The sequence below is a fragment of the Populus trichocarpa genome, chromosome 6 (assembly GCF_000002775.5).
Source record: "Populus trichocarpa isolate Nisqually-1 chromosome 6, P.trichocarpa_v4.1, whole genome shotgun sequence".
In the NCBI taxonomy this organism is placed as follows: Eukaryota; Viridiplantae; Streptophyta; class Magnoliopsida; order Malpighiales; family Salicaceae; genus Populus; species Populus trichocarpa.
In genome coordinates, this window is record NC_037290.2 from 2,134,912 (window position 1) to 2,151,328 (window position 16,417).

General features: G+C 39.4%; 1 protein-coding gene and 1 long non-coding RNA gene across 2 annotated transcripts; one reads left to right on the plus strand and one right to left on the minus strand.

The window, feature by feature from the left end:
* Positions 1 to 2,644: 2,644 nt before the first annotated feature.
* LOC127905502 (uncharacterized) lies at positions 2,645 to 12,081 on the minus strand. The gene is made up of 2 exons (XR_008059602.1): positions 11,034 to 12,081; positions 2,645 to 3,016 (listed from the first exon to the last, which is right to left on the minus strand). It is a non-coding gene; the product is annotated as an uncharacterized LOC127905502 (long non-coding RNA).
* Positions 12,082 to 14,125: 2,044 nt separating this feature from the next.
* LOC18109810 (acetyl-CoA-benzylalcohol acetyltransferase) lies at positions 14,126 to 15,428 on the plus strand. The gene is made up of 2 exons (XM_052453534.1): positions 14,126 to 14,857; positions 15,033 to 15,428. Exons 1-2 carry the CDS (start codon positions 14,126 to 14,128, stop codon positions 15,426 to 15,428), a joined length of 1,128 nt encoding a protein of 375 aa, XP_052309494.1.
* The last annotated feature ends 989 nt before the right edge of the window (positions 15,429 to 16,417 follow it).

Consider the following 16,417-nt stretch of genomic DNA (forward strand, 5'->3'; position numbering starts at 1 on the left):
ATAAATAAAACGAAACAAGTCAAAACGTGTAGCTAAGGCAATAGTCTTAGGAAGAACAAATGAAAAACATTCAGCGTAAACCTAACAATTTGGCTCTTAAACTAGACCAGATATGGATAAACCAAAGGCACATACATGTTAGAAATTATGCAATGATCAATGATCTAACATCCAATTACTTCGATTATCAATGAATCATCATGATTTGGCCAAAACAGATTTCAGTTCAAAACTGAAACCCAAGGATTAAAAATCATTTAAACATCATTTTGAGACCCCATCGGAGCAATTCTAATGTTATTATCGCCTGAGACCACCTGAAGTTGGTAGAGGGGATGCACATATTTTATTTGAATTCAACCTTACTTGATTTGAAGGTTTGTAACTCCACATTCATGCATTTGAAGTTGCTAACTCGATAGGTCAAAATTGTCAAAAATAGAGGTCAATCGATCGAATGACGTGTCACTCACCTTCTCTTCTTTAAGTCTGAATGATGTGTCTTTTAAGGTTTTTGATTTAGGATTGACAAATTTTAATTGAGCCCTTATGTTTCCAATTTCTTTTAATCTCACCTATAATTGTCTTCAAACTTTTAATTTTATACAATTTCATCCATGAAAAACTCAATTATCAGCCTATAAGTTGGCCTCCTTTTCATTTTGGTCCTTAGTTTTGAATTTTTATATTTCGATCCTCAATTGACCAATAAACTTTCAATTTCTTCAATTTGGCTCATGATTTGGTTAATTCTAGTTCCTATATTCATGCATTTTTTCCAGTTTGGTTTTTCGTTTTGGATTTCTTCAATCAAGTCCTTAATTTCCCATCAAACTTTAATATATATGCAATGAAGCCCTTGATTGGATCAAATTAACTTCTTAAAATTGCAATTCAGCCCACAAACTTCAATTTCTTCCGATTAAAGCCTAAATTGACTTTAAAAATCAATTTTTCTTGCAATTAAACCCTTAATAAATTTAAATAAACCTTGAAAAATTCTAATTGAGTACTTAAACTAGTTAAATGATTCTTTGAAACTAAAAAAAAAATCAATTTAATACTTTTTCAAACCAAAAACACTTTTGAAAAGCATCTAAAACCAGAAGTTATAACACACATTCATGAAAAAAAAACTGAAAATGATGAATTCTTTAATTCTAATTTGAATAGTTTTTATTATTATTATATTAAATGGATGAATTATATTTCCATGTACTAAAGATCAACAAGAATGAGAAATATTTTAAAAGAACAATAAAAAAAGAAACATAAGATAAAATTGAGAAAGGGAAGAGATGTTCTCCTTTATTATTTATAAACAAATCCGTTGTTCAAAATAAAAAATAAAAACTCCTGGGAGGCACAAAGAAATGGGGCTCGAAATGGCCATATGACAGATGTTAGGCCCGTATTTGTAGGCCCACAACCCGGGGAAGTTAGTTATTTGGGTTTTAAGTCCTAAGGTTTTGTAGGCCCAATATATAAGGGTTGACTAAAATGATCGTGGGTCAGGCTAACTAGGCCTGAGCAAGAAACTATTTCCTTTTGCTTTAACTTAACTTGGTGGAAAAAACTTTTAGTACCATGATTTGGAAAATCCTGCAAAGGCCCATGGCTGCCAACCTTAAAATTATCAAAGTCAAAACTCCAAAAGTAAACTGGTTTCAACTTGAACACACCATGGTTACGACGAGCCTAGTTATAAAACTTGTACTAAAGGTTTTTTTAGGATGCGTTTGTTGTACATTCATTTTTGTATTTGCGGTGCAACAAACATAGTAAGATATTTGATAACAAATTAAATTATGTTTTATACTGCGGGACCCATTAAAAAATTGAGTTTAAAACGTAGTTTTACATGTTTTTTTAACTGAATTTCGTAAAATCCTATTTGTTTTTATGTTTCAAAAGCGCTTTTGAAAAAATTTAAGAATTTTTTATTTTTTTATTTGCTTCGGTTGCCATTAACTTATTCGTGGAGGGGACGTTAAGATGCTTGACCATCCCGCACCTAGGATGACCCCACGTAAAGGAAGGTGGAAAAAATGACATCCTTTAAGAGTCAATAATTTAATGGCAAAGGATAAAATCAAATAAAAAATCAATTTAAAAAAATCAAGTCAACCCATGTTAACTTGACTAATTTGCGATCCGAGATATGAGATGGGGATAATTTTACAAAAAGAAAAGCTGAATAAATCACAAAGTTTAAGGCTTAATAAGTCAAAGTCAAATGAAAAAAATTCTAAAAAGGATTTTAAAAAATATTGAACTCAAACTAGGTAAATTATTGAAACTAGTGGACCGGGTCATGAGTGTCGCGCGTCGGAAAACACCCCGCGCGGCGTCCGCTTCCTGGCGATGGCGGGTTTTTCTCTCTGTTATTGGAATTGAATTTGTTGGGAGTCGCCACCTAGTATTTAATTGAGGGTTACTAGGAAACCCAAGTTGACTGGTCTTGTCAGAGATTCGCGGGTAAGGGACTGATTGTGGTTAGGGAAGGTATTAGCACCCCTAACGCACCCTACCTGAGGTAAGCTGCTTCGTGGTTGTGATGTGTTAAAGAAGTTTTAAAAATTGTCTTTTCGTCGGAATTTAGAAATACAACTTTCGTACAAGTTTGTACTTCTACACCGTGATCCGATCAAAATATTAAATCCTTCTTTATTCTTTTGCCGTCTCATTATAAAAGGATCCCTGAAATAAACATAAACATGCATTTTTTTGTTTTTTTGTTTTCTTTCCTGCCTTTTTTATTTTTTTATAACATAATAAAAAAACAAGCACAAACACACATTTTTTATTATGTTTTTTCTTCTTTTGTTTTTTTTTCTTCTTTTTTGTTTCTTCTTTTTTCTTTTTTTTTCTTTTTTTTTTTTACATCCCCAATACAAATTATAATATTCAAAAATAAATCAAAAACTACATCAAATAATCCAGATTTACAAAACAGTCCTCAAAACTCCAGAAATTGCAAGGGAACCCTTCTGCACAGGAATTGGAGGCAGGAACGCTGGCGGCGCGTGTTCCAACGCGCCACCGTCACTGGCGGCGCGTGGGCTCACGCGCCGCCGCTGATGGAGACCAGAAATCAGTGGATCGGGAAAGCCTTCTTCTTCCCTGTCTTCCTCCACCGGCGGTGAGAGTCACCGTCACCTGCAACAGCAAGAAAAACACACAAAGCAATCGGTTTTAGTTCTTTATTTTTTCTGTTATGCTCTTTTTTAAAATCTGTTCTCGGGTTCTTCCCGTTTTTTTCAAATCTGTCCCGTTTCTCTGCCCCCTCTGCAGATCGGTCGCCTTCTTCTTTTTTCGGTGGCAGATCCGCCGTGGATGACCCAGCGTCGTGGGTGAGGAGCTGCTGCTGTTGTGGTGCTCGCTGGAGGAGAAGAGGCTGAATCTGCAGGCGCCACCGGAGGGAGAAGGCGGACTGCTCCGCGCCTGTGGGCGCTACTGCTGCTGCTGCTGCTACCGCTGGGGGGAGGAGCTGGAGATGACGCCGCTGTGACGAGCTCTGCTGGAGGGAGACGGTGCTGCTGCACGGGGAGGCGCCGTCACTGCTGGAAAAAGAAGAAACTGAAGGCAAAGGGTCGGCCGGTCTGTTTTTGGAGGAGAAGACGGGTTGTTTGAGCTGTAATGGTCAGCTTGGCCGTGTGTGGGGGAGGAGGCTGAAGGGAAGGAGAAACCGAAGGAAAAACTTGTGAGAGGGGAGCAGCGGCTTGTGTGGAGGAAAATGGAGTGGGGAGCAGCTGTGGAGAGGGGAAGGAAAAATGGTGAAATGGCGTGGAGGAAAGGGTGAAGATGATGCTGCCGTGGCTGTGTGGAGAGGAGGAAGCAACCGGAAATTAAAAAGGGGGGTGGGGGGGGCGGCTGCAAGAAGAAGAAGATTAAGTTTTTTAGGGTTAGGTTTTTTTCTTCTTTTTTTTGTTGTCAAAATTACCCCCCCTTTACTTAGCTGAAAATGAAGGCTATTTATAGGCAAAATAGTTTTTCGGGCTTCAAAATTGGTCCCTCAAGTTTTGTGTTTGGCCCTTAATTTCAATCAATTAACTTGGTAAAAATTAAATTGGGTCTCTTAAAATTCCGATTTTTCAATTAAGTCCAAATTAAGCTCCCAAACTTAATTTTTCACCAATTAAGCCCTCAAATTAATTTGACCCGCTTAAAGTATAATTAAGCCCTTGCACTTAATTAAATCCTTCAATTGGACCCAAATTAATTCTTGAACATAATTAAAATTCAATTTGGCCCATGATTAAATCAAATTGGCCCATTAAAATTTAATTATGTCATTGAACTTAATTCTTATGCAAATTCGTCCAATAATCATTTAATTTGACCTTTGAATTTGCATTTTTTCTATTTTTGGGCATAACAGCGTACACTTGGGCCTTGAAATTCCTCCGAAAATTGCAGCTTGATTTTCGCCTATTTTTGCAGCCTTTCTTGGTCGGCTTTCTCCGCATTGCCAGCCTTTATTTTATTTTTTATTTTTTATTTTTGGGAAAAAAAATGAATTTTGGGGAATCACCCAAAATTGGGTGATGACAGTTGCCCCCCTCTTTACAATGCTTATGGTAGAAAGTCTCGTAAGAGACTTTAGATAGTAAGCATTGTAAAGAAGAAAAACAAGGATGATATATGATTGACTCATCTTGTTGAGGAATGATGAATCCGCTTGAGGGTTAGAAAGCGCACTTGAAAGGAGGTAGGATTAGAAAAACACACTACCTAAAAGGTTAGGACTCGAAAGAGCTCTTAAAAAGAGGCAGGGTTGGACGACGCATTACCTAAGAGGTGAGGGCTCGAAGGCACATTCAAAAGAGGAGGCAGGGTTAGAAAACACACTACCTAAGGTGGTTGACGGCTCAAAGGCACACTAAAAAAAGAGGCAGGGTTGAAAAACACACTACCTAAGGTGGTTGGTGGCTCGAAGGCACACTAAAAAGAGGCAGGGTTAGAAAACTTACTACCTAAAGTGGTTGGTGGCTCGGAGGCACACTAAAAAAGGAGGCAGGGTTGGAAAACACGCTACCTAAGGTGTGATGGCTCGAAGGCACATTAAAAAGGAGGTATGGTTAGAAAACACACTACCTAAGGTGATTGTTGGCTCTAAGGTGCACTTAAAAGAGGAGGTATGGTTAGAAAACTCACTACCTAAGATGGTTGATGGCTCGAAGGCACATTAAAAAGGAGGTATGGTTGGAAAACTCACTACCTAAGGTGGTTGATGGCTCGAAGGAGCATTAAAAAGGAGGCAGGGTTAGGAAAACACGCTACCTAAGGTGTGATGGCTCGAAGGCACATTAAAAAGGAGGCATGGTTGGAAAACACACTACCTAAGGTGCGAGGGCTCGAAGGCACATTAAAAAGGAGGCATGGTTGGAAAACACACTACCTAAGGTGCGAGGGCTCGAAGGCACATTAAAAGAGGAGGTATGGTTAGAAAAACTCACTACCTAAGATGGTTGATGGCTCGAAGGCACATTAAAAAGGAGGCAGGGTTAGGAAAACACGCTACCTAAGGTGTGATGGCTCGAAGGCACATTAAAAAGGAGGCATGGTTGGAAAACACACTACCTAAGGTGCGAGGGCTCGAAGGCACATTAAAAGAGGAGGTATGGTTAGAAAACTCACTACCTAAGATGGTTGATGGCTCGAAGGCACATTAAAAAGGAGGTATGGTTGGAAAACTCACTACCTAAGGTGGTTGATGGCTCGAAGGCACATTAAAAAGAGGCAGAGTTGGACAACGCACTACCTAAGAGGTGAGGGCTCGAAGGCACATTCAAAAGAGGAGGTATGGTTAGAAAACTCACTACCTAAGGTGGTTGACGGCTCAAAGGCACACTAAAAAAAGAGGCAGGGTTGAAAAACACACTACCTAAGGTGGTTGGTGGCTCGAAGGCACACTAAAAAGAGGCAGGGTTAGAAAACTTACTACCTAAAGTGGTGAGGGCTCGAAGGCACATTCAAAAGAGGAGGTATGGTTAGAAAACTCACTACCTAAGGTGGTTGACGGCTCAAAGGCACACTAAAAAAAGAGGCAGGGTTGAAAAACACACTACCTAAGGTGGTTGGTGGCTCGAAGGCACACTAAAAAGAGGCAGGGTTAGAAAACTTACTACCTAAAGTGGTTGGTGGCTCGGAGGCACACTAAAAAAGGAGGCAGGGTTGGAAAACACGCTACCTAAGGTGTGATGGCTCGAAGGCACATTAAAAAGGAGGTAGATAGGACTAGAAAGCATACTATCTAAGGTGGTTGATGGCTCGAAGGCACATTAAGAAGGAGGTATGGTTGGAAAACACACTACCTAAGGTGCGAGGGCTCGAAGGCACATTAAAAAAGGAGGTATGGTTAGAAAACTCACTACCTAAGATGGTTGATGGCTCGAAGGCACATTAAAAAGGAGGCAGGGTTAGGAAACACACTACCTAAGATAGTTGGTGGCTTGAAGGCACACTAAAAAGGAGGTATGGTTGGAAAACACACTACCTAAGATGGTTGTTGGCTCTAAGGCGCATTAAAAAGGAGGCATGGTTGGAAAACACACTACCTAAGATGTGAGGGCTCGAAGGCCCACTCAAAAAAGGAGGTAGATAGGGCTAGAAAGCATACTATCTAAGGTGGTTGATGGCTCGAAGGCACATTAAGAAGGAGGTATGGTTGGAAAACACACTACCTAAGGTGCGAGGGCTCGAAGGCACATTAAAAAAGGAGGTATGGTTAGAAAACTCACTACCTAAGATGGTTGATGGCTCGAAGGCACATTAAAAAGGAGGCAGGGTTAGGAAACACACTACCTAAGATAGTTGGTGGCTTGAAGGCACACTAAAAAGGAGGTATGGTTGGAAAACACACTACCTAAGATGGTTGTTGGCTCTAAGGCGCATTAAAAAGGAGGCATGGTTGGAAAACACACTACCTAAGATGTGAGGGCTCGAAGGCCCACTCAAAAAAGGAGGTAGATAGGGCTAGAAAGCACACTACCTAAGATGTGAGGGCTCGAAAGCCCACTAAAAAGGAGGCATGGTTGGAAAACACACTACCTAAGATGTGAGGGCTCGAAGGCCCACTCAAAAAGAGGGTAGATAAGGCTAGAAAGCATACTATCTAAGGTGTGAGGGCTTGAAAACCCATTCAAAAATGGAGGCAAGGTTAGAAAACACACTACCTAAGGTGTGAGGGCTCGAAAGCCCACTAAAAAAATGGAGGCAAGGTTAGAAAACACACTACCTAAGGTGTGAGGGCTCGAAAGCCCACTAAAAAGGAAGATAGATAGGGCTAGAAAGCATACTATCTAAGGTGTGAGGGCTCGAAAGCCCACTAAAAAAATGGAGGCAAGGTTAGAAAACACACTACCTAAGGTGTGAGGGCTCGAAGGCCCACTAAAAAGGAAGGTAGATAGGGCTAGAAAGCATACTACCTAAATGGTGAGGGCTTAACAGCCCGCTCAATCGAGAGGTGATGGTGAGACACTGCTATGTCAAGGATGAAAGCAATGTATCATGATCAATATGCATGTATACTTACCTGAGAAATGTAGGTCCCCTTTCTTCATGGAGTTCCCTTTTCTACATGGAGTTCTCTTTTCTTCATGGAGTTCTCATTTTCTCAAAAGTTTGAGTCTCTAATAGTAAGCTTCGATGGCTTTTTTCGCTCTTGCTTACTCGAGTCATCTCTTGTGACCTTGACCACTTGGAAGGACTTGATATCATCATACTTCTTTGTCCTCCGCCCCTTTATCTCAAGAGTTGCCAATTTTGCCCAATGGTTTCTTAGAAAGGGAATCATGGAGCCAGCCTTACTAGGAGTTTTTTGGTTGCCCTCTAACTTGATCATGCCGCCAAGTATTCAAATCAGGTTTGGGGATGAGGCTATGTGAAGGAAGATTTGGTTATTTACAAGGAGTTGTTTTCATGTAGAATTTTTGGAATTTCAAAGCTATTCCACAAACAGAAATCATTTTGACATCGATTCAAAGCAGACTCATTCTGAAGAAATTCAAATGATTCCTATGGAGAGGTTTTCAGATGTGATGAAAACGTTTTGTTTTGATTTTGGTGAAAATGTGAAGTGACATTTGGTTGGTCACAAAAGGTTGAAATTTCAATTTGAGGGTTAATGAGAACCGTGTTTCGATGAAAATGTGAAGAACACGAAGTGACATCAGGTTGGTCAAAAAGGTTTAAATTTCAATTTGAGGGTCATTGAGAACTGTGTTTCAAAGCATTCATTTTATTTGCATGAATAATGATTTTGTTTCGCATGAGAAAGCACTGCCTACCGATCCAAATTGCTTGCCTTTGATTAGAAAGGGCTTGATTAGGCACGTAATGTAGGCTTGGGCTATTGGCTATGAAGAAAAGGATATTCGTAGGCTCAAAAGGTGTTTAAGGGACTTTAAGACTAAGGATCACTAGTGCTTATATCCCAAACTCTTTTGTTCATACACTTCTGGACCTTTGATTTGATTTGTAAAATGGTCCACGGTGCCCCCCAATGTTGGGCTTGGGCTCTTTCTCATCTTTTTGTTTTCTTTATTTGGTCTTGAGCATCATTGCATTGACTTTTTTTTTATGCTCAGAATTTTGGATCCTTTGGATATTTTTTTTATGCCCCCTAGCTTTGTATGGGCACCTTCGATGATTGAGAATTTTCTTTTATGCCCACCAGTATTGTTTGGGCACTTTCAATCATTGATGACTTTTCATGCCCCCAAGAGTTATTTGGGCACTTTCAATCATTAAGGATTTTTGGCACTTGCCCCCCAGTGTAGGGTGTGATCCTAGCCAAGGTTATTTTTCAAGAAAAATTTATTAGGCTCAAAAGGGGACTGCAAAGGATATATTTCAGCCTTGTGAAAGGATTATCAAAGATGGTCTTTCTTCATCTCAAATGCATGCATTTAGGATCGGTAAGTCTTGCTTTCATGCGAGTATGCAGAGTGATTTCTCATTATTCATGCAAATAAAACTCCGCTTTTGGAGTCACTTCATTGTGTTTTTTTTTTGGGTTTCTAGGTGTATGCTTACCTCTCTAAGGAATCACCTGAATTTTCAGAACCTGTTTGTTTCGGACAAACACCAATATGATTTCTGTTTTTGTACTACACTTTGATTTCCCAAAAATCTTTGTGAAAACATAGGGTCATGCTTGGTTTTGGGAAAAAGGGAAAAAACCAAAGAATTCTTGGTGCAGTGGTTTTGTAAGTACAAAGGTGTGCTCGGTATGTTATTTGCATGAGCACAAAAAAAGAAAACACATGATTTTATTAACAGGAAAGGCTCATTGGACAAGGAAAATCTTGTGGAATTTTGAGCCAAATCACCGACAAAAACTGGAATAGGTTGAAAAAATCAAGAAATTTTTGCAGGCATGATCAAGCAGGAGCAGCTTAGGACAAGAACTGGCTCACCATTCTGCGGTGCAATTCCCCTTCGGATTGTGTTGAGGCTTTTGATCATGTTTGCCCCCCAGTTTCTTTGGGTTGAGTTGTTGTTGGGGTTTGAACAAAGATGATAGGTCAGTTGGAAGGAATCAGTTTTTGCTCGAGTAAGCTAGAGGCAAGTCAAGCTTTTGTTCGGAGACTCCAACTCTTTTTGAAAATGAGTGCTGCGACGAGCACGTTTTTTATCTCCCATGTTTTTCGCTCAAAATTGGGTGTTGCAGACTCGGAGGGGACCCACTTTTCATTCTAGTGCATGCATGAGAAAATGTATGAACATGCAATCTATATGAACTTGCCCTTCGAGGGGTGACATATGATCGTCACTTTTGTATGATGAAACAAGAATCTTGATTCTTGCCCAAACTCTACAATGAAAATTTTCGGAGTGACGATCATTCTGTCACCCACAAGTCTTGAATTCAAGATGCTTCAAGAAGGGTTCGCCCCAATGCAGATAAATGATAGCACATACAACCTCAGGATAGGTTCTATTCATTATGTGAACATGGGTGGGTTTTCTACCTGGTCTCAAAAGGGTCTATGAGCTGCCCAGTGACCACCTCTCGTGAAGGCAGTATAGGAGTTTACAAGGAATGGTTGGGGCACCCTGTGACCGCCATTACCGAGTAAACACTCAGCTCATAGTTGGATGTTTCACAAATCTAAACCCCGACTGAAAGTCATGGGGCAGACCGCTACTCCCCACCTAGCTTAGAAGCTTGTGTGTGCTTTCAAAAATAAATACAAGTGATGCATGAAACACTTCTAAAAATGCATGGATAATATAAAACAAGACAAAAATGGCAAAACTTAAACACATCAAATACACAAAGCTTAGTCCAATATTGTTAGAAACAATACCTCCCCAGTGGAGTCGCCATTCTGTCGCGCGTCGGAAAACACCCCGCGCGGCGTCCGCTTCCTGGCGATGGCGGGTTTTTCTCTCTGTTATTGGAATTGAATTTGTTGGGAGTCGCCACCTAGTATTTAATTGAGGGTTACTAGGAAACCCAAGTTGACTGGTCTTGTCAGAGATTCGCGGGTAAGGGACTGATTGTGGTTAGGGAAGGTATTAGCACCCCTAACGCACCCTACCTGAGGTAAGCTGCTTCGTGGTTGTGATGTGTTAAAGAAGTTTTAAAAATTGTCTTTTCGTCGGAATTTAGAAATACAACTTTCGTACAAGTTTGTACTTCTACACCGTGATCCGATCAAAATATTAAATCCTTCTTTATTCTTTTGCCGTCTCATTATAAAAGGATCCCTGAAATAAACATAAACATGCATTTTTTTGTTTTTTTGTTTTCTTTCCTGCCTTTTTTATTTTTTTATAACATAATAAAAAAACAAGCACAAACACACATTTTTTATTATGTTTTTTCTTCTTTTGTTTTTTTTTCTTCTTTTTTGTTTCTTCTTTTTTCTTTTTTTTTCTTTTTTTTTTTACATCCCCAATACAAATTATAATATTCAAAAATAAATCAAAAACTACATCAAATAATCCAGATTTACAAAACAGTCCTCAAAACTCCAGAAATTGCAAGGGAACCCTTCTGCACAGGAATTGGAGGCAGGAACGCTGGCGGCGCGTGTTCCAACGCGCCACCGTCACTGGCGGCGCGTGGGCTCACGCGCCGCCGCTGATGGAGACCAGAAATCAGTGGATCGGGAAAGCCTTCTTCTTCCCTGTCTTCCTCCACCGGCGGTGAGAGTCACCGTCACCTGCAACAGCAAGAAAAACACACAAAGCAATCGGTTTTAGTTCTTTATTTTTTCTGTTATGCTCTTTTTTAAAATCTGTTCTCGGGTTCTTCCCGTTTTTTTCAAATCTGTCCCGTTTCTCTGCCCCCTCTGCAGATCGGTCGCCTTCTTCTTTTTTCGGTGGCAGATCCGCCGTGGATGACCCAGCGTCGTGGGTGAGGAGCTGCTGCTGTTGTGGTGCTCGCTGGAGGAGAAGAGGCTGAATCTGCAGGCGCCACCGGAGGGAGAAGGCGGACTGCTCCGCGCCTGTGGGCGCTACTGCTGCTGCTGCTGCTGCTACCGCTGGGGGGAGGAGCTGGAGATGACGCCGCTGTGACGAGCTCTGCTGGAGGGAGACGGTGCTGCTGCACGGGGAGGCGCCGTCACTGCTGGAAAAAGAAGAAACTGAAGGCAAAGGGTCGGCCGGTCTGTTTTTGGAGGAGAAGACGGGTTGTTTGAGCTGTAATGGTCAGCTTGGCCGTGTGTGGGGGAGGAGGCTGAAGGGAAGGAGAAACCGAAGGAAAAACTTGTGAGAGGGGAGCAGCGGCTTGTGTGGAGGAAAATGGAGTGGGGAGCAGCTGTGGAGAGGGGAAGGAAAAATGGTGAAATGGCGTGGAGGAAAGGGTGAAGATGATGCTGCCGTGGCTGTGTGGAGAGGAGGAAGCAACCGGAAATTAAAAAGGGGGGTGGGGGGGCGGCTGCAAGAAGAAGAAGATTAAGTTTTTTAGGGTTAGGTTTTTTTCTTCTTTTTTTTGTTGTCAAAATTACCCCCCTTTACTTAGCTGAAAATGAAGGCTATTTATAGGCAAAATAGTTTTTCGGGCTTCAAAATTGGTCCCTCAAGTTTTGTGTTTGGCCCTTAATTTCAATCAATTAACTTGGTAAAAATTAAATTGGGTCTCTTAAAATTCCGATTTTTCAATTAAGTTCAAATTAAGCTCCCAAACTTAATTTTTCACCAATTAAGCCCTCAAATTAATTTGACCCGCTTAAAGTATAATTAAGCCCTTGCACTTAATTAAATCCTTCAATTGGACCCAAATTAATTCTTGAACATAATTAAAATTCAATTTGGCCCATGATTAAATCAAATTGGCCCATTAAAATTTAATTATGTCATTGGACTTAATTCTTATGCAAATTCGTCCAATAATCATTTAATTTGACCTTTGAATTTGCATTTTTTCTATTTTTGGGCATAACAGCGTACACTTGGGCCTTGAAATTCCTCCGAAAATTGCAGCTTGATTTTCGCCTATTTTTGCAGCCTTTCTTGGTCGGCTTTCTCCGCATTGCCAGCCTTTATTTTATTTTTTATTTTTTATTTTTGGGAAAAAAAATGAATTTTGGGGAATCACCCAAAATTGGGTGATGACAATGAGAATGAGACTACCATGTAAGAGGCCGACATGAAAAAAATTACAAAGCAAAATTTTCAATTATAAAAAAATAAACAATGAGGACTGAATCTTGCACCAAAAATAATTGAAAGAAATTAATTAAGGATTAAATTGAAAAAAAATGAAGAAAAGGATAGAAAAGGAGTAATGAAAAAAATGAGGAACAAAATTTGAAAAAAAAAAGAAAGAAATGAAATTCTAAAGGATAAAATAAAAAAAACAAAAATGATAAAAAAAATAGCAATTAAAAAAATAAGGATCAGATTGGATACAATAATTAAATTAAATTAAATGTGGAGAGGGATGAAATTGAAAAAAATAAACTTCAAGAAGCATTAAAATTAAAGCAAATAGAAATCAAAGAATGAGGACCAAACCCATAATAAATACAAAGTGGAGGACACAATTAAATTTTTAAGAGTCTGACACAAACACCAAAACTCAGGAGAGAGAAATGAATGGCAGGAGAAAAATATTCAACTCCGTCGAACCATTGCCCATTTTGCCAAACACGTCACCCCAACTACTGTGCCACAACCGTGGACATTGAATGAGACGGCTATCGGGTTTTTTTACCACCTTAATTGTTTTCATGCGTCTCTGGAATAACTCGAAGGACTCTAACGCATGTATGGCATGCGTCAACATATTTTATTGATTTATTAATATTTTTATAAGATAAATTATAAAAAGATGGTTGGAGGCATATCATTATTACATATCATTTGGTGCAAGGACAAAAATACCTTCCGAGGTCATTCTGAAAATTTAAAAAATCAAAGGTTAAATATATAATTTTACTGTACAAAAAACAAATAAAGACAAATAGATGGTTGTTGCTAACAGCGTTGTCAGATTCATGGACACTGTCATTGTAAATTTGTAATAATATATAGCTGTTGTCACGACAAAAAGATGGTTGCTAGCAATGGTGCTAGAAATGTTGTCATTGAATCATTGACTGTGTTTATCACTTGATCATCGTTGTCATTGACTGTGTTGATATATATATATATATATAGTTTAATGTGGGTGTCCGGGCCAGCTTGCGCGCATCTCGACTAATCCCATGGACCCTGAAGTTAACGACCATGTAAGCCTCCAGTGACCATCATATGAGCAACCACAGTGCTCGAACCTGAGATCACAGAGAGAACAAACCTCTTGATTTCAAGCTCTTATTACTGGGCCACCACCTAGATGGTTACTGGTTGCTATATATTGATCCAACATAATTTTGATGAACTATATAGTATTATCTTTACGTAGTCCAAAAACTCTAAGTTAATTTCAAGTTATAAATAATACTCTATTAGTGCTGTCATATAGCCGCATAAAAATTATGAAGAAATCATTTTTTTTATTTTTGTGGCCCTGTTTTGAATAACTATAGCTTTAATGAGCTTTATTGTATATATTAATATGTGTGCAAAGTCGAGCATTACTCTAGCTTGAAAGAATAATTCAGCAAAACAAACCCTCTCCGGTTATTGTTGCATTTCTTGCTCTTTCAACATCTGAATTTCGGCTATGGAGGTTCAAATCTTATCTAGAAAACTGATAGCCCCTTCATCACCAACTCCACCGCACCTTCAAAACTTGAAAGTATCATGTTTTGACCAGCTTGCTCCTTCCATTTACTTACCATGCATTTTCTACTATCCAGCCGATGGTGAAAACAACGAAAAACGAAGCAAGGAAATGGAAAAATCATTAGCTGAAACCTTAAGCCTCTTTTACCCACTCGGGGGAAGATACATCAAGGACGAATTCTCAGTTGAGTGTAATGACATGGGAGCAGAGTTTTTGGAAGCCAAAGTTGGTGGTTTCTTATCTCAGCTTCTCGAAAGAGAAGAGCGTGAGTCTGAAATGGCGAGTCATCTGGTTGCACCACTATTCCAAGCGGAGAACAGCCCTCTTGTGATAGTTCAATTCAACATGTTTGCATGTGGTGGACTGGCTATTGGTATATCTATCGCACACAGGATAGCTGATGCATTCACTATAGGTACATTCATCAATGCTTGGGCCACTGCTTGTCGAATTGGGAGTGAAAAGGTTCATTGTCGTCCAAGCTTCCAATTGGGTTCTCTCTTTCCACCCAAAGAAATGCCTTCGTCCAGTGCCACGGCTCCAGGAACGGACATCAAGATTATCAGGAGAAGGTTCGTGTTTGATGGCCATACTTTATCAAAACTGAAAGCAATTGCTAGAGGTGGTGATTCGGAACAGTTGGTGAAACACCATCCATCACGAGTAGAGGTCGTGACAGCACTTATATGGATGGCTCTCTCATAACTCATAAGGGTAGCTCAAGCTAGACATGGCCACTTGAGGCCCTTCCCTCCTCGGACTTACATTTAACATGCGAGGGAAGACAGCTATGACTACTCCGGACTATTCCTGTGGAAACTTTGTTAATTGGGCGAATGCGCAGTTTATGCCAGATGATGAGATCAAGATGGAGCTTCATCACTTCGTGAATCGGGTGCACGACGCCATAAGCACCACCACCCATGATTGTGCAAAAGCTTCAAATAGTGATGACATTTACTCTATGGTGTCCAGTAAGGCGAGGGAGGTGGGTGAAGCACTTGGGGAAGGCAATGTAGATACCTATATGTTCAGTTGCTGGTGTCGGTTCCCATGGTATGAAGCAGATTTTGGATGGGGAAAACCCTCTTGGGTGAGTAGCGTGGACGTACCAACTGGCATTGTTATGCTTATGGACACTAAAGATGGTGATGGAATTGAAGTATTTCTAGCCTTGGATGAAAGCAGCATGCTTACTCTTCAGCAAAATCTGGACAAAACTATTTCGTTCACTGGCTAGGAAGGCGCTATAAACAGCATCATCCAACAGGGTCTTGAAGAAGTTCAGGATGGTAATAAAGTGGCTCAATTCTATAATCTGAGTTGCTACAACAAATAAAAATATGTTCTTGCCTGTTCCATTTTGGTAATGTGTACTTGGTGCTTCATATTTTGGATTAATATATATCTCATGAATTAATTTTGTTTCAAGTGTGTCGAGAAAATACTTTAAAAAGAAAGACAAATATTGTGTGATTGCTCTTAACTTTCAGGCCATTTTAATGATTGGGTTAAAATTCAAATTCAAAAAAAAAAAAACCTTCAGCCCATCATTGTAGCCCAAGACAATATTGTGTGTTGATACAAAGAAATGATATTTTTGATATTTTCAAACAAAAAAATCATTTAATCAGCCCATCATTCGGGCTCAAGATAGTTTAATTTGTATGAAAACAGTGAAATGATATTTTTTCCATTTTCAAACAATCATTTAACAAAATAATCTATTCCATGAAGTCCATTTGTTTTTATTATATTCTTCTAAGATAAATTGATATTTTTATATTTTACCAGCATAGTAAAATAATTAAAATATCATTCAAAGTAAAAAATACATTAAAATTGTGGTGTAGGAGTTTTCCGATCTTTTACCGTTTTGATTGCACGGTGAAATAAGTATGCCGCCTTTAAAAACAAAACAAAAAATCAAAACTAATGTCCAAGGATATTTTTGTATTTTCAACATGGTTTTTTGGTTTTAATCAGAAGAGCAATTTAATCTTTTAACAAATATAAATATAATTAAAAAATTAAAAGTATTAGTGAGCAAAAGGTGTTTGCTCTCTTTAAACAGCGCATGCAGTGTCTCCCTACAAACACCACCTTCCACAATAGCATTGGAAGCATCATGTGTCCTTTTCCTCGTGATCATGCGTGTGTTTTTCATTTAGGATATTCTTATGATTCCATTTCAAATATAAAACTTGTTTGTTTTTGTGGTAGAAACCG